This window comes from Manacus vitellinus, unplaced genomic scaffold, assembly GCF_001715985.3.
Source record: "Manacus vitellinus isolate BGI_N305 unplaced genomic scaffold, ASM171598v3 scaffold_3_pilon, whole genome shotgun sequence".
Lineage (NCBI taxonomy): Eukaryota > Metazoa > Chordata > Aves > Passeriformes > Pipridae > Manacus > Manacus vitellinus.
In genome coordinates this window covers 32,338,071-32,356,582 of record NW_021940535.1, presented here as the reverse complement: position 1 = coordinate 32,356,582, position 18,512 = coordinate 32,338,071, and the positions used below count along the sequence as shown (strand labels likewise).

Sequence of the window (18,512 nt, the reverse complement as noted above, 5' to 3'; positions counted from 1 at the left end):
GGCCGGGCGTAACAAACACATACACAGGCGAAACAAAGACCAACTCTTACCACGCATTTAGAAAATAGCAGTCGTAGAAAATAAATAACTGCATTTCAAACTTGTAAAAAATGTTTCTGGAAAGAAGAGCTAAAAATTAAATAATGTATACAATACTGCTTGTTCATCTGCTGGCAGAAGGCAGAAAACTATTAAAACACTTTTATTCTGGCACTGCTCGTTTTGTACTTTGTCTCTCTGCTGAAACTTGGACCATGGCTGTAGGTGCCACCCGAGACCCACAGCACCATCTCACATACTCACGTGTGCACATCGGCAAAGCTGAAGGGCTGAGACCACACTTAACCTTCCCTTCAGGAAAAAGAGGATGCAGGATGAGATGAAACTTATTTGTTAACATATTGCAAAATGAAGCATTTGCCTGTCAGTACTAAAGCAGCTTTGCTGGGAATGGACAAAGCCCGTAAGCCCCTTATGCAGCTACATAAGCACGACAGCAGCACTTGAAGCCCACAGCTGGGCAGAACATGTAGTTATACTGAGACAATTAAAATGACATCCAGCTTAGGTATTTGGAAGACTGGGTCTCACTTGCATTTTTATTTCTTTCTGTGGCAGGTGGTTGTGTAAAAGTCAAATAAGGTATCACAGAGGACAGAGCATTTATGCTATGGTTCATTACAAGTTCTTCTACCAAAACAGCAACACCACAATTTAAAAAGAAACCAACCCCAACAAAACTAAACACAAACCCCAAATCAATCCCCTACTGTTCACTGCACCTTGCCTTTATTTTAACCTCACTGACAAAGCAGTGTCTAGAATTGGTAACATCAAGCCCAACACTATAAAATATTTGATAAAAATATTACTATAATTTAGAGGGCCATTGCTGCAACGTTGTAATGCTGCAATGGTTGTATTGCCCCAAGAACTTCAAGTCAATTTCTCTGTACAAAGGCAACATGAAATAATCTTTCTCCCATAGTTTTTAGTTATGGTTTGCAGACTAATAATCAATGTCTTAAAGCTCTTGAAATTCTTGGCAACACAATATTTGAAACATCTGTATGTAATAGAGGTAAGTTCTAAGTTAGCACCTGTGCAATGAAAAAAAGGGGTGGATCAAGAATACAATGTATAGTTGACTGCCTGGGATGGATGGGCAATTGTTAAAAGCTAACAGAAGGCCCAGCAATCAGTATTTCAATGGAAAATATAGTGAGAATTTCATGTAAACTAAAATCGAATGGTTGCTTGTGTGTTCTTGTGTGCACATTTAATTTAAAAAAGCTTTTTTTCCAATATCTAAAGCAACTAAATTAAAGTAATCAGCTTTATGACTTAGGTTAACATTCTGTAGCCCTCAAGTACAAAAATATAAATACAAACTGTTTAAACAGTATCTTTAATGAGATTCTGGCAGTAGTTTTTTTATCTAACAAGACACGTCACGTAACAGATCTGCCACTGAACTTGCTTAGAGTAAAATCAGCTTCAATATGAAGCTGTTAAGGTATCAAAACCCTGCTTTTTACATGCTAAATATCTTCAGCAAGTGTGCACTTAAACACAGCAATGAACTTTAACTAAATACATACATGAAACTCTGCATGTGGAACATAATTCATAGAACTGGTTACAACAAATTATTACCTGCATTTTGTTAATTTAAAAATGGTACAAATCATGCAAAACAATTCTAAAGGTAATGCAAACAAAGCTACCAGTGTTTGCAAGAAGTTTTCAATTAAACCAAAATGACATTAAATGAAATATGCATATTTACTAGCAAAGGTCTATCGCTATTTTAAAGAAGCAGAGGTAAAATACTCAGGTTTTGACTGTCAGTTAGACTGCAAAATGTCATTGCTCTTGCTTAATGCAGAAGCACATGCTTGGAAGCTCAAAACTGCTTATTCAGGAAAAGTCTGCTGACAATAGCTCTAGCTTCCCAGGAATCAGAGATGCTGCATGGATTAAAAATAGCAGAGATTTGCAAGAATCAAAGGCAAAGGCACCCTATTCAGTTAGCCAAAATGGCAGCATTCCCTTTCTCGTAAGCATGAAGACGGTTAGGGGCCAGATGATATACATTTCTACAAAGGCAGCCTTTTAAATGTTATTAATTTTCCATTAGCAGACACCATCTTGTTTAACCTGCAGGATGAACTTGGGATTTAATGTATCCTGATTTACAAATAAAGACTATTACTAATGCTTTAAAAGACTACTTTTACTATCTAAAAAGTTTAACTCTTATTTTCCAATATTTTACACCTCAGCTGGCCTACCATCTCACATTGTTTCAAACATCCATCACTGCTTACTGGAATTTTCTAAAAGTTGTACCTCATGTATTAAGCAGCAGGCAATAACAATGGTCTGTCCCAGCACAGCTGCATCTGGCTGGCTATTGAAAGATTAGAAATATTTCTAAAACACAGGAAAACTCATGCAGTTTGGTAAAGTTTGCTGTCATTTCACAGTTTAAGTTTTCTTCAGTCATTACACTTCTGTTGATAGTCTTGGGATTTTTTAAATATTATTCTGAATCCGAATTTGAACCAGCAATCTTCTTTTTCTTCTTTTTACCATGTTTCTTGTGCTTCTTTCTCTTTTTTGTTTTATCCTAAAAAAAATTAAATGAAAGTTATTGTATAATAAGATTTCCATCTATTACATTCTGCTAAGGCAAAATGACAGCACAAAAAGGATATCTTTGCAAAGACATTTCAAAAGAGATTTCTACAGAAGCCCATTGAGAAATCACAAAAAGAAAATTCGTATTTCACCCAGCAATTTGCACTATTATAAGAAGTCTTCAATTTATCTCCACCATGATATGGCTATTTCACATTTCTCATCAGTGTCACCATTATATTTCCTAATCTTTTAAATGATTTTCAGTGCTTTATAGATTATTGAGAAAGTAATATGGAAGTGCTTTGACAAGCCGTGACGTTTTATATATGTGGGAATAACTCGCATGTTTATAGATTTTGAAGTAAAGCACTTAAATTCACTGTGCAAAATTAACTAGTTCAACTGCACTTGGCTAGAATCTCTAGCACTTGTACTTTGTTTAAAATAAATCAATTATAATCTCAATTGTAAATATAAATACGCTCAAATTAACCCTGCTGGATTCAGTCCTGAAGCTAATATGCTGATCCACTGCAATTCAGAAGCTGAGATGTACAATCCTGTCTTTTTGCAAGCAGAATTTCAACAGGAATTCTCAAATAGGTGTGATATTATGCAAACGAAAGAATCGGTATAAAATGTACATGATTTTATACATATTCCTTACATATTTTATATATATATATATGTTTATACATATTCCTTACACATATACATCTTCTACAAAACTCCCCCCACAATCAATCACTAGAAATCTTACGGCAAACAGTTTATATGATTCTGAAAAAACAAACAAGTTCCATCAAAAAATGTGTACTGAGTATCACTGATACTCCTATGTTGTTATTTTTAGGTGACTAATGTAAACCTTCCCTTCACTCTAACTTATCTAAGACAACTGAGATGCCTAATTAGGAACACTGCTGCTGACAGGAGAGAGATTATAGAGACATCTCGAGTGGGCATTTAGGATCTCAAAACCACCATACTCCTAAATAAGGAGCCTCGGCTACATGTGATAAATTTGGGTTCTATATAAATCACTGCTGAACCCTCCTTTCACTTTTATCAACAGAAACAAATCAACAAAACTGAAAAAAGTAACAGGTTGCTGGCAGCTTTTTGGTTGGGGGTAGAATTATAATGGTGCAGATGTTGCAGCAATTATGTCCTAAGGCCCTTTTCATGGTGGAAGAGAGGAATTACGTACAATATTAACAAAGGAACAGCACTGATGTTTGTCTGTGTGGCAAACTGCTACCCTACCTACTGCTATCAACCTAGTAGGTTGATACAGAATACAATTCTACCGTAAGTGTTAAACATATAAATCTCAAACCATATATAGGTAAAATAGTGACAAATTCTTCTTTAATTCAGCAGTTGAAAAAAGTGACTTCAACAGGTAAACAGAGAAACTGTTAATTTGGATTCATGTGACAGTAGACTATTGCTATAAAACGTATGAGCAAAAAATGTGAAATTGGAAATTAACCAAGTACAGAGTATTTATATCCTGAAACTACAGTGTAAGAGGGATACTTGCTGTTTTTTCCTTTTCCTCACTGTTTTTCTTCTTTTTTGCTTGCACCTGAAGAAAAATTAAACCAAATGTAATATCCATAGAACGTTGAATATTTTCAAGAAAATTAATTCAAAATTACTTGTAGACGATAGAAGGTGGAATAAACAATTCTTACTAAAACTTGTTATTAAAGGTAAAAATACCAAAAACTTTGAGTGTGCTGCACTCTTAAATTCCCCCGTAGAGAGCAGAATAGTTTCAACAATATACTCAAAGCTAGTTCATTCATTTACTCAGGTGACTCAGTAAGCTACAAACACTATAACATCTGAAATTGAGGTTTCACTGACCTCCTCTGTCTGCTCCGATTCAGATACAGATTCTGATGATAAAGGTCCATCACCACGATCTGCTTTCTTCCTTTTCCTGTGGTGATTTTTACCTTCCTACACAGAAGTAATATATTTGTGAGTAAAGTCAGGCCTTTCAAATTTCATAAAAATTCTGCTTAAAATTTAAGAATGAAATATCAGTTCTAAGTTGTGAAATATCTTAAAATATTGTTGACATTAAACTAACTACTCATCATCAACAAATTACCCTACCAAACTGTTAAAATGCTTTTAGTGAAAATAATAATTTTATGTATATTTCTTTTTCTTGTTACCAAGATACAGTAACTTTCTAGAAGTGAAAGGAATAATAATAGTCTCTTATTTTAAATAATAACACATGGAGGAGTAAGTATTTGAAAATAAGACATTTCCCCACTTTTAAATAACATATAACTGAACATGTTTCAATACATGCATACAAACACTGCAGCTTCAGACTCTTGCTTTGTTGATGCAACCAAAAGAAAAAGCTCTCTCTATTATTTGTGTTGAACCAGGACAAGCTGTCCCTGCCAGCTGCACTTCCAACACTTCATATTTAATTTCAGTGCATTTAAAAGGACAGTATTTTTAAAATTTTGATGTTGTGTGAGACTGTTTGATGAGCTACTTTTCTGCCCCCCTGCACTTTGCTCTGGACCAGGCAAGGTGTTTCTAAGACTGGAGCTACTTTTCTTCGCTCAATTTCTAAGGCCAAAAAATGAAAAAATTCACGCTAATAATTTTTTCTTGCAAGGCAGGATCACACATCTCAGCTGTGCTATTGAATCTATTACAGGCACCTCAGTCATTTCCCAAAGGAACTCATGAAAAGTACTATGATGCAGCCCATCTGAGAGATGGGGGATCTGCAGGTAGGGGAACACCTCTAGTCCCCAAGTGCCTTTCAGAAGATGTGTGAAAGCAGCATTACAATAAGGAACTATGGTAGACACTTGGTCTTCAAAGAGAAGCTACTCAAAAGGAGTTGATGGGAAGTGGACACTGTAAAATAGAAGCAGGAGCAACAGGGGAAAAAAAATCAGTGCATTTGCCTCATGCAATGGAGAATTTGTACATCAGAATCAATACTATTGACTGAAGTAGTAGAGTCCAATGTGATAAGAAAGGTAACTGGAGAGAAAGACTTGTGTGGACTCTGAAAGCATTGTTAGTTTACCCATTGGGTATCAATAACTAAAATTGAAGTCAGTTAGATTATTTACAATAGACATAATGGAAGGAACATAATGGATGTATACAAAATGGTGTGGTGGTGGGAAAGAAAGAGGGTTTTTGTGCTCAGAGAAAAGACAGAATAAGGTAGTTTCTCTTAAGCTAATACAATTTCCCCTGCAATTCTTCAAAGCTATCATAAGTACAGCATCTATAATTATGACTACATTTAGATGAATATATCTTCTGCTTGTTGTTTCTTAATTTACAGCAACAAGCCCATATCCTACCAGGTATGCCACTGAAATACAATCACATATATTTTTAGCTCAGTGTGACAGCTAAAGGTAAACCCCAAAATACTAGAATGCAGCTGATCTACTACAGCAGATTAGATAAAATTTTGATTTACCTTTGTAACAAGAACAGATCCAGCAGTTTCCACTAATAACAATTACTAATGCAGGAGCTGAATCCAACTAAAAGTCTACCTTAAAGCTGAGCGCGCCGAATACCTTCTGTGTAGTTTTGGACAGAAAATTTCCATAGGTGTCAACTGAGGCATTCAATATGAAAAAAAGAAAGCTCCTTTATGTATGCAAAATGCAGTTCTGATGTAAATATTTAAAGAATAAAAATACCTTCTCTTTTTCACAGTCTTCCTTTGACTTCTTCTTTTTTGTGCTGTCCTAAATAGAAAGGAAAACATAAACCATGACAAAATTATTTCATGAAAAAGGTAGTAATCCCAAAAGCAGTCCAACCCATAGTCTTTTTCTGTCTCTTGAAGGTAATTCTTCAAAGTTATCCTTTCTACCTTGCAGTGAACAGGAAAAATATGAAAAAGACATAATTTTGATGCAGCTGCTTACTTCCTAAATGATCAGCATGAAAAGTCTGTATGGCATCAGTTAACAGTGTGCTTGCAGCACATGTAGAGAGCCTCTGGAAAGGATACCAGCAATCACTACTGTAACCGCATATAACACGGAACAGTTGGGAGCCTTTATTCTTTATCCATGTCCATCTTCACTGATCAAGCTGGGGTTAAGCAGGTATCTCCCTGGAATTTTCTGCCTTCCAGTTTCAGCAGTGAAGATATCTGTCTCTCCCTTTAGATAGCAAATTTTTTAACCTCCCATTAGCAAAAATTCATAGGTGTATGCAAACAAGATTCATCAAACTTATACCCTACTGAATTATATTCCAGTGAAAGCCTGTAATAAAGTCTACACCTAGAATCTTAACAAGTCACTGTAATATTAATATTTTGGCAAGAAGTGCAGTTACTATACACTGTAACACAGAAAAATGCGAACATAACAGAACAAATTGCCTGATGTGTCCTCTTCACTTTTTCGTTCATTCAATAAGCTTGTGTATCTACATTGCTCTACTTTCAGAAAAGGAAAAAGACAACCTCAATTTAAGATGCATTTGGGAAAGGCTTAGTTCTCCAACAAGAAACTACTCAGTCCACAGATATTTAGAAAGGCAATATTCTGGCCACTGATACCCTGCAATACCTGTATTTTCACAGACGGTGTTCAATTAAATAGCATATTCAAAAGAATTTCACAGAAAATAGTGTTAATGTAGTATTAAAACTAAACAATTGAGCAGCAAAAAAGCTACATGTGTCTGAATTCAGAAAAATAACTACAAATGGCTGGAATAAAGAAAGTTAATTTTCTAAAGATCAAATTATTTCTGTCAGGCATTGGGGCCAGTGGAAGCAGATTCCAGTCTACATGCATAAGATACAAGTGCAGCTCAGGCACAGTGAGAATGCACAGATTTAAATTTGGAAGACAAAAAACCATATTGATATGTGAAACTCAGAAATGTTTCTCTCTTTATAACACATGTGCATATTCACCTTGCTGTCTGACTCAGATTCTGAAGTTGAGCTTGCTGAAGATTTCCGGGAGGAGCGATACTTCTTTTTTCTTCTTTTCTTCCCTTGCTTTTTATCCTATCCACAAATATTGTAGAAAAAGGAGGAAAAACATAAACTTGAATTTATGCTCATTAGAATTGAAGATTTACATTAAATGTAAAGAAGAGGGAACACCAAATTCCTACATGTTATCATGTTCTCTTGAGGAATAAAGTATGCTACAATTGATTCTTTTATTGGACGACCTTCATAACTCTTCTGCATTGAAAAAATGTAAACTGGTGAAAAATCCAGGTTCTCTAGATTCTGTTTATTATTTAGATGTGTGCTGTAGAATCTGATTATCTGTAACAAAGATTTTTGCTCAAAAGTAAAAATGGCATGTTTGCATTTTTATGATTAGATGGGAGATTCTATTAAAAAAGCATACAATTCAATGCTAAAACAGAAACAGATCCAGTTTACAAGCCTGGAATCCAAAATCTATAGCATCCATACAGAAACTATTGAATAGATATCTATGTCTAAAATTAACAACTTTATTATATGTACCAAATGTATAAAAATTAAATAGTTTTATGCAAACCAAGCCCGCAAACAATATTCTAAAGTATATTACCAAAATCTGTGTTAAATAAGCCTCATGAACAAAACCTGATAGATTCCAATAAGTTAGCTCTTACCTCATCTTCTGAATCAGATGAACTGCTGGAAGAATCAGAGCTTGATGAAGAAGAGGAAGATGAAGACAACTTGACCAAACACAACAAAAAGTGAAGCTTGTGAGATGCAGCATTTTGTCTAGCAAACAGTCAAAAGCCCATCCAAACACTCCCTTTCAAATTTCTACATTTTTGAAGTAAAATCATCAATAAAATTTTACTTCTAAGAAGCTGATCCTACACTGATTTTCTTAAATAAAATTTCTAATTAACTTCTAACATTTTTCATTTAATAATATCTATTTACTGATCTTTTCCTCCCTTTTATGCAGAAATAAAACTCTCCTTGTACAGAATGTATGCAAACCCTCTTTAATAAAAGCATGTTAATTTAACATCTAAAATCAAAATTACAGCTATACTTTTTCTTTCCAAGAGAACTTAAATGACAAATAGGAACAACTCCAATGCAAAAAAGCTCAGAAAAGTGAAAATTTTGCTCACCCTATTAGATTTCTTCTTTTCCTTTTTCTTTTTCTTAAAAGTAAAATAAAACAAATGTTACTTTGGCGTAATTTTTTTTGTCATGCATTTAGGTTTATATACTTTGATGGTGGCTTTTAAAATGTATTTATGAAATTCTGTGTTGGCAGCATTGATGATAAATCCAGTTCCGAACACAGACTGTATGAAATTGAAAATAACTTACCTCTTTCTTTTTGGAGGAACTCTCATTTCCACCCAGTAATTTTTCCCTGTGTTTTTCCAGTTCTTTCCTCCAATTCTAAAACCAAACAGAAGCAGTGACAGGAGCATCATGTCCAAACAGGCTTTTTTGAGCTCTCCTCTACGTGACATTATAGTTTCGACAGAACCCACAGAAAATAAACAATATATAATGTTGACCAAGGCTGTAATGCACTTGATTTTACATAAAATTAATATTCATCAAAATACAGTGCTAGTTCATGTGTTCAAGTTATTTGGCTTTCAGAGACTGTTACTTATCTTGAAGGTCATTAATTATGGCATTTTTGCTTTTGTATCACAGCGTTCCCACTAGAGCACTTCAGAAAACCAGGGTACTCTACCAGAAAAACTGCAATTTTTTTCTTAGTTCTAAAAATCACCTGAAACAAAACTTCAAGACAAATTCTCCTCTGCCTTCTTCAATGTGTCTGTAGTGTATGTTCTGGGCCTCGCTAATGTCAGCAATAATTAGATCAAATTACTATACACATCTTCATAGAAATGCTCTTATTTTTGTTAGGCCAAGCATACCAGATGGATGAATAAAAGTCTCCTCTCATTCCTCCTTTTCAATTCCTCACACAGTCTCTAGGTCTACCTAAAACCCCCCCTTCAAGAACTCAAAGCATCCAACATGTCCCCATCAAACTGAAAGGCTGCTAGGTTCTGTCTGCACTGTCAGACACACCATGTGCTCCCTTCTTTATTATTCTGATCCTCACAATGAAGCTGTATTGGTAATGTATTGGCAAAACAATGATAATCTACATATTGTGCTGAAGGGACAGAAATATCAAGAATTGAGCAACCTGTGCATTGCAGTATGATACCCAAATCCCCACGTCAGCATATTGTGAATTAGCTGAATATTGCTGATGAGAGATACGGCAGATTAGCCAGGATACAGTAATGTGCATAATGTGCTTCCACAGTCCAAGGTAGCATCTGTGGAATATTGCAGTGGGTTTGTACTTTGACATACCAGGTACCCAGAGCTACCTGAGGGTTCTTTAACAACAGCCAGTTCTTCATTAGGCCACTATTCTCTTTGAATTAAAGACTGTGCTATTTACTGTCAGTAAAATAGAGGAAACAGCACCTCATTCAGAGACATGTAATCTTTTCAACCGTTCAGAGATTTGTTCTTAGGAGCTTTAGGAATAACTCATGGCTATTTCATGATTCCCTGCAACCCTTCCTGTTGTTCTGCCATACTGAAAGGTTCTATCCGTGCCAGTTTCAATTATTTCACACTCAAGCACAGATAAAATCAGGAAAGGAATGTGATAGAATACTAAAGCAAACTCACCAAGCTAAAAGTCACAGAGCACGGAACAACTGATCCTTTCAGAATAGCACCCCATGGCCCTCCAAATCCTTGTACAACTTCTTAGGCAAAAAGGTACAGCAAGAGTACTAAGGGGTACTATGCCCTTCCAGTAACAGACGAGGAGCATAATCTACTTCAACCAGAAACTCACAAACGATAATGAAGATTATGAACGATAATGAAGATTACTGCCTGAAGCTTATCTCAAGATACCAGGACCCAAGAAGGAACAGAAGCGGCTAAATTCATTGTAGACTAATTTCTCCCTTCTATACAACAGGAGTTACATGTGAAACTTTCTTATACTGGGGTGATTTCCAGTAGGTATGGAATGCAAGGATCAGAACAGCTGCATTTATAGCAGAGAACCAGCACATACTGTAATCATCTTAGGATGAACAAAAAAGAAGTGCTTTGTAGTCCTATCTGTACATTGAAGGCCATTTTGTGCCCTCTCCCATATTAATATTACATGTACATTCCTTGCCAAAGACATCTGCTTCCAGTAATACACTTTTTTGCAATATATTTGGACTCTTTGATATTAAACAAGTGAAGATTAGCACAAGAGGCTTAGGTTTATCATACCTGAAAATGCACTAATTTATCAATATAAGCACATGCATTTGTATAAATATATTTACATTTATGACAAGGTCAAGTTTTATTCACCAGCAAGTTTAAAAACTTTTTATATAGTGTTTCTCTGAACTGAGAGTAACTCTTCACTGGTTAAGTGGTAATCTTAACTCCCGATATAAATGAAACAAAATATTTACTCATTAAAAGCTTGAGTGAAGTGAAATACTATGGCTATTTGGTACTGTTAATAATAACAAAAGCAAAGTAGCTTGTTGGATAAGAAGAATCATATATTGACAGCTAATAACATTACCAACCTCATTCATCTTTTCTTCAAACTCAGCCAAAGCCCTGGATCCTTTCTTTTTCTTTTCTAGTTGCTCTTTCACTTCTTCCCTACATGAAAAGGATGACAGATCACGATTTTCACAATTAAAAATACTTTCTTCATGCCCTCTTCAATGTCTAACTTTTTGTAGAGTTTTTTTGTAGTTTAGCCTTGGTTGAACTTCCAACAGAAGAAGCAGGAAAGCATCTTAGATGTTACACATATGGTAACCTAACCCTAATAACTTAAGTACGGTAGTTAAATCCCTCTGGAAGATCTAAAGTTAACTTTGCAATTAAGTAAATTGTTCTCTAATGTCTCATAAAAGTAGGCAGAAGGGATTGAACATAAAGTAAGTTGCTGATAATATCTCAAAGTGATGACTTTGTTGGGTAGGTAAACTGTGTTCTAAGAATATACCAGCAAAATGTTTTTCTAGAGATTAATTTGTTTACAAATTAAATATATATGCAAGGTTTAGGTATTATTTATGAAAGAGGTAAAATGACAAACATTTTCCTCTTCTGAAAAATTGTTGCCAAAAAATACAGATAAATAAGAAATATACATTTCCAAATGAAATACTATTGTTTTTAAAAGAGAAGATTGAAAACATATTTAGAAAAGAACACCTTGGTCAGAGACAAGGAATCTTTTAAAATCTATTACTGGATATTCTGGGTAGGTAGGTACCAGTGTCATTTTAGTAAGAAGGAACAACTCTTTTACTTTAACTGCCAGAATGGTAGAGAGGTATTGCCACTTACCATGTTGGTCTTGGCCTGTTCAAGTAGTCTTGTATTGTTGGTCCTGAATTTGGTGCAGGACCTCGTGCTCTGGCCATAGCTATGGGATTCATATAAGCCTTTAATATGAAACAACAAAAAGAAATACAAAATACATCAGTTGTGCTATGATACCAAAATATCTTTTTTTTGTTCTTCACAAAAAAATCATCTCACTCACTGAAAAATAATTCTGACTTGTTTCTAAAAATATAAAATGTTTAACTAAAACAAGTTGATTCGGTCTGGCAGAAAAGACTCAGGTAAATGCTTTCAATTTGAGTTATACTGTGGCAGAAAGAACTGATCCACAAAGAGACCATGTTCCTTACAATAATTCCCCTCCCTGAGCAATGATTTTGCAAACTGAGAGTAGTAGTATGATTGCTGAAATATTCTTCCTTGGGATATGGAAAATGTAATTATAGTTCAGCTCATACTCTCTGGGACAACTGATTCTATGTCTTTATTGTTCTGTTCAAAATTGATGACAGTAGATTCAATAAATTCTGCATGAAATTTCTTGCTGTAACACCAAAACAAGAAAGCAGAGGTACTCTGCTACAGTTATGCATATATGAAAATTCAATGACTTAAGGATATTTGAGGAGGAAAAAAACTCCAAACCCAAACATACCTAATGCCAATTTATGACGTATTCCATCTTTCAAACCTATGCATTCTGTTTGGGCTATAGAAGATTAAATTAAAGCTTAGAATCCATAATACACCTCAGCAATTAATGGGAAACCTATAGCAAAAAATTCTTCCATATTTTTTATGTCAACAATAGTTTGTTCATGTGAAAGGGGGGTACATATACCCCCTTATCTCACAGGTTTTTATCACATCATCCCAACACTTTACAATTTACTTCTGCAGAACATAACACACACTGTTCTTACTGTTCAGTTTGGAGATGAGGAAAAAGATCAAACAGCCCATACAATGCTTCTTTTTCGTTGCCAGTCTGAGACAATTTTTTAAAGAGTACAACATTTTGTAGATTCAAAGCAAAGATCTGACCATCTGTATAGCTCCTACGTGTCCAACACTGCTTTTTATCAGGCACTCAGAAACCACCATACACAGGAGGTGACCATTTGTGAAAGCTGTCAGAAGCAGCAGCTGTTGCCCTCACAGCAGAAGCAGTGACCACAGCAATGCTGACTTTCTGGACTGCAAGCAGGCTGGTGGCCTTCAGCCTTCAGCTCTTGGGGATACATTTAGGCCTGGAAGAGGGACTCTGGGCTCTGCCTTGGATGGGGCACCTGGCTCATGATCTGGACCTGGACCACACTGAAGCAATCCAAGGACTCTTTCAAGTGGAGCATTTTTTGACTCAAGTTGACTTTGCAACTCTAAGGGTGACATTTGCTGCTATTTCTTGGTGCTTTGCTCTATGGCTTTAATTCACACAAAAAGGCTAACATAGGCAAATAAACACAGGTGTGCCAACTGAAACAAGCAGCAGATGGATGTTTGCACTCAAGTAGTTACAATACTTAGAAAGAGGCATTCACATTACAAATCTGAGTAAAATTCTTGTAATTCAATTCAACTTTGAGTGGAAAACAAGTTCCTTTAGGAATGCAGTAAACAGTATTTGAACACTGTTTTGACTAAACAAACATAATTTCAATGTACTAGATCCACTAGAACCTCGGCTTTCTCCAGTGAACATGCCAAGTCAACTCTTTTTGGTTAGCAATCAAGAATTTGTATCTTAAAGCTCTTCTTAATGTAATTATTTTCTAAAAAAAAGGTCTCTTGCTGCTCTTAAATAAAAATTAACTACTTTCCTACCTGAGCTAACATATAATGAACACCTCACTACCTCCCAACAAAACTCTCTACCTGCAAAACAGACAACCACTGTCAAATGTTGTTTTTCTACTTCCTCAAACTGCCCCTGGACAACTGGCTAGGAAGCTTCCTCCCTTTCTTTAACATTCCCACAGCAAATACATAATGACTGAGTACTGCTTTATATTCCATGATTAGGAAATTTATGTCTTAAAACATGTTCTTATAATTTCAGACAGGTTTATTTATGAAGAATTACTTCACCAATAAACATTTCTGAAAAGTATTCGCACTACTTTGCCAAACTGCATGTCACTAGCCAGAGAGAGCACAGAAAAGCACCCTCAATAAAGAAAGTACTTGTCTGCACATTCCTTTTCTTCTGCTTGGCAGTTTGCTCAAGCAGATATTAAGAAGGTATTTGTTGTATAGCTTTCATGCTCATGAAAAGCATAAAGAACCTTTAATCAGGTATGGTTCTCTGGGCAAGCAATACTAACTACTACTGCCTTGCAAATATCCTGTAGATGTGAAAAACCTCGTTTATTTTCCATCTCCCAAATAGTCAAAACAACGGTAACAAAAAGCTCTACAAAAACACAGGAGGAGCAAAGGGTCCTATATTCTAAACTGTCTGTACTAGAAAGCCATGATGGCACAATGAATATTATACAGGAACTTTATAGTCTCTGTAGTATAGAGAAAGATTTGCTGGCACTGGTAGGTATATCCCAACTGCTCTATTAAAAGAAAATTAAGAATAAATAAATACACACCCAAAAACATTACAAGAGGGCAATTTCAAGCTTAGGTCTGGTCTTGGGAATCTAACACTGTCAACTCTTTCTTAGTAGACTCCATTATTTTGATACCTCAATAAAGCAATCAAAGGCACTTTGCTATCCATCTGTATAATGTATATGTCCTTCATGTCTACTACTATATTATTCCACCGAGGTATGCAAAGATGTGAATGGATCTGAGTATGAACACACAGTATATACTAGAAAGAAACAAAAAAAGGGGAAAAAATAAAAGTATTATGATTTGTGTTTAATCATAAAACTCAGTTGCAAATTTACAATGCCTAAATGATTATGAGTGTAAGGTGAAAGGCTGATACAAAAACATTTAAAGACAAACAGGAAGAAGGACGAAGTGGTAACTGTGAAATCAGGCTCTGCACTCAGGTGTGTAGAAGCGCATTTTTTGTCTGCTGAGCGCTGGCTCCGGAGGCAGCAGTGCTGCGTAAAGCTAAATTTCAGATCGCTCAGGTATAGCTAAACGCCAAGTTTAAGGAAATACGGCTGAACACGGCAAAGAGCTACTTCGGCGAGTGCTGCAACTCCCAGTGGGAACGTTTTATTTTTGTACGGACCGGGCCAGCATCTTAATCACCTTCCCCCGGCAGATCACAAAGCAGGCGTCAGTCACGATGCTGCCAGATTTGACAAGGCAATGAAAGACTCTGCCAGAGAGCCGCGGGCACGTGCCGAGGGAGGGACACCCCGCACGGGGCTCCGGCAGCTCCCGAGGGGAAGCGGGGCACGGCCCGCCTTTGTCGCCCGCGGCGGGTTTCCGGAGCCCGGCCGGACCCAGTCCCGCCGCCGTGTACCCAGCCGGCCTCCAGGAGCCCTCGGCCCGCCGCGGCAGCCCCGCCGGCCCCGGCCCCTCCCGTCCCCCGCAGCGGCCCTTTCTGCCCCGCCCGGCGGCCGCAGCGCGGCGGCGGCCGGACAGGCCCGCCCGGGCCGAGGGAGAGCCCAGCTTCCACAGCCTCGCCGCCGGAGCGTGCGCGGCGGCGGATCCCAGAGGCACTACCGCGTTACTACACCACCCGGTGTCCGCTTCCCCATGGCCGCCGCCTCAGCCCGGCCGGGGCCTTCCCCGCGCCCGGGAAGCCCACGGCCCCGCTCGGCCCCGCTCGGCCCGCTCGCCCGCTCGCTCAGCCCCGCTGCGGCCCCGAGCGCCGCGGAGCTGCGGCTGCGGCGATGGCGCGGCCACACAAACGCCCCCTACCGGGCCCGCGGGCCGCAAGCGGCCACCGCGCCACCTGGGCGGGCAGCGCCCGCCCCGCCCCACAGCGCTGAGGGGCGGCCCGGCAGCGGCGGGGGCGGAGCGGGCCGAGATGGGAGGGGGCGGGAACACTGCGCGGTGTCGGTGGGGTGGTGGCAGTGGCGGGGAGGCAGGATGGGTCAGCTGGAAAGGCATCGCAGTGAATCATCTGGTCCAACCTCCCTGCTCAAGCAGGGGCGTCCCAGAGCACATTGCACAGAACTGTGTTGACTGTTTTTGAGTATCTCCAGTGAGGGAGACTCCACAGCCCCTCTGGGCAATCTGTTCCAGCGCTCGGTCACCTGCACAGTAAAGAAGCTCTTACTCATATTCAGGTGGAGCTTCCTGTGCATCAGTTTCTGCCTGCTGGCTTCTGTCCTGTTACTCAGCACCCCCGAGAAGAGCCTGGCTCCATCCTCTTGAACACCCCCTTTAAATGAGGTCCCGTCTCAGCCGTCTCTTCTGAGGCCGAACAGGCCCCGCTCCCTCAGCCTTTCCTCGAAAGAGAGATCTCCAGCCCCGCAATCATCCTCGCTGCCCTCCGCTGGACCCACTCCAGGAGCTCCATGTCTGTCTCGTACTGAGGAGCCGCCGGCGGGGAGAGCGCCGGGACAGCCTTTGTGAGGCGGAGCTGGGGGTGGCTCTGAGGGGAGCCTGGATGAAATGTAAACGTGCACTTGCATCCCGGGAGAGGGCAGAATTTCATGGCGAGGGCTTTGTCTCTTGATCCATCTAGTGGCCAGTTACAGATGGAAACGCGGTGTTACTTTTTCCTTGGGTAGATGCATAGACTAAAGTATTATGAAATAGCAGCCTGTACCGACATAAAATTCAATGAAACGGGGCTCTATTTGGGGAAAAAAGAAAAACAAAACAAAACCAAAAGTGTGTACTCATCCCTCGGTAGCCATCTGCACTGCAAAATAAAGCACATTGTAATACGGGCAGGTTTAATATTACATTAAGGTATTGGAAGTGCTAAGAGAAGCCCATGAATCACCGGGATCTACCAACATGAATTTTAAATGTCCTTTTCTTAAAGTGTTACCATTAAAAATTACTGCATGTTAGTCACTGCTTTGTAAAAATGACAAAAAGTAATTATGTTAATATGCTAATCATACAAAGCACAAATGAGTTTTGTTTCTGAAATAGTTTTTCTGTCTTCATCATATTTGGGAATAGCTGGAACAACTGGTGAGCCAATGGGAATTTGTGATACCAAATTGCTTAATAAAACCAAGAGCAGGCTGTGAGGAACCAGAAGGAAACTAAGAAAGCGACTACACCAGATTTACAAGTAAAATTTATTCAGTTGCAAACTAAATTTAGTGTTCAAAATTGCAAGATAGTGCATAATGGAAGGGATAATGTTTATTCCTCAGAAAATAGCTGATATGTTTTAAAACAAGGATGGCTACTTTGGAAACACATCAGGCAGTTCTCCCTGAGCTGCTTGCAATGCTCGAGAAGGACAGTGAAGACAAAACTGCATTAAAATACATACAAAATAAAATTGGAAGTATCACTGAACACATTATGATACCCCTTTTGTGAAGCACGGTGATGTTCTTGTCCTGAACGCATCTTCAGATTTGGGTCATTTTAGTGTACCCCCGTGCAATCTGGTTTTCAGGTGGCTGCACCATGGCACGGCACCCCTGCAGGCTGTGCCCAGCACCACTACAGCCCTAGGCAGCACAAGGGTGGCCCCAAGTGTGAGAGCATGGCTGTCTGTGTGTCCCTGTGCTGGCACAGTGGCCAGGCTGCAGGTCTTCGTGGGCTGCAGCTCAGCGCAGCAGAGTAGGTAACACCTAAGCTGCATCAAGTCTTCCAGGATAGAATTACTCTTCAGAAATGTTTTGACCAAATTTGAACCTAAGAGAGTATATTCATCCCATGGTTTGCACCATGAGACTTTGAGCCTGGTACCTGGAAATAGTAAGACTTGCCATTGCAGGAAGGCAAGGGCATTGGAGTCCCTCCCTGTGCAGGCACTGGGCAGAAGGGAGTCCTCTGCCAGGCACTTCACAGTATTTTAATTAGACCCCAATTAACTTTTCTTCCCTGGCTGTGAAGGCGGCTTGGGAGTCCAGCCAGACAAATCAGATTTCTAAAAATGGATGAAAATACTTGGAGAAAGGACTTCTGTGTGAAAGGAGACTGAGAGATGACCTTGTTTATCAAAGGAGTGGGTGGGGGGAGCAACATAACTGATCGGTACAAAATGATGAGTGATAGATACTGTGCTACCTTGCTTTCCATTTATCAGTAAATGGCAGGTGAATGATAGACAAAGACAATGCATTTAAAATTCTTTTTAAAGGAACATTTGTTTCTATGGTGCTGACATGTGACACCTAGTGCCATCAGACAATTTTGAGGCAAAGAGGATAAGAACACTTATGTGAATAATGGGAAGAGTAACATTTGTGCTTTTTTTGCTACAAGGTCCTTAGTATTTTGCTTAATGGATTATTTTTTTAATACCATTTTCTTTTCCATAATTAGGTTTTATGAACTCACCTTCTCACAGATGAGGGCTAGGAAGAAAATTCCCATATGAAGAATTTGTATTGTAATTGTCAACGGACAG

The 18,512-nt window shown here is 38.6% G+C and overlaps 1 protein-coding gene across 2 annotated transcripts; it reads right to left on the bottom strand.

Annotated features, from left to right (window-relative positions):
* Nucleotides 1-564: 564 nt before the first annotated feature.
* On the bottom strand, nt 565-12,133 carry FAM133B (family with sequence similarity 133 member B). 2 transcript variants are annotated; one of them, XM_018075565.3, is made up of 10 exons: nt 12,041-12,133; nt 11,263-11,341; nt 8,993-9,067; nt 8,788-8,820; nt 8,305-8,373; nt 7,601-7,696; nt 6,363-6,410; nt 4,522-4,617; nt 4,149-4,237; nt 565-2,632 (listed from the first exon to the last, which is right to left on the bottom strand). In XM_018075565.3, exons 1-9 carry the CDS (start codon nt 12,130-12,132, stop codon nt 4,169-4,171), a joined length of 657 nt encoding a protein of 218 aa, XP_017931054.1. In that variant the 5' UTR covers nt 12,133; the 3' UTR covers nt 565-2,632; nt 4,149-4,168. The 2 variants fall into 2 exon arrangements, with proteins under 2 accessions (XP_017931054.1, XP_029817594.1); XM_029961734.1 differs by having other exon boundaries at nt 4,193-4,237.
* Between the last annotated feature and the right edge of the window lie 6,379 nt (nt 12,134-18,512).

Coding starts and splice junctions, on each gene's coding strand:
- FAM133B (XM_029961734.1), bottom strand. CDS start 12,132: ATGAATCCCATAGCTATGGCCAGAGCACGAGGTCCTGCACCAAATTCA. Junction 8,374..8,787: donor AAAAGAAGAAATCTAATAGG/GTGAGCAAAATT, acceptor TGTTTGGTCAAG/TTGTCTTCATCTTCCTCTTC. Junction 4,238..4,521: donor AATCGGAGCAGACAGAGGAG/GTCAGTGAAACC, acceptor ATTTTTCTTCAG/GTGCAAGCAAAAAAGAAGAA.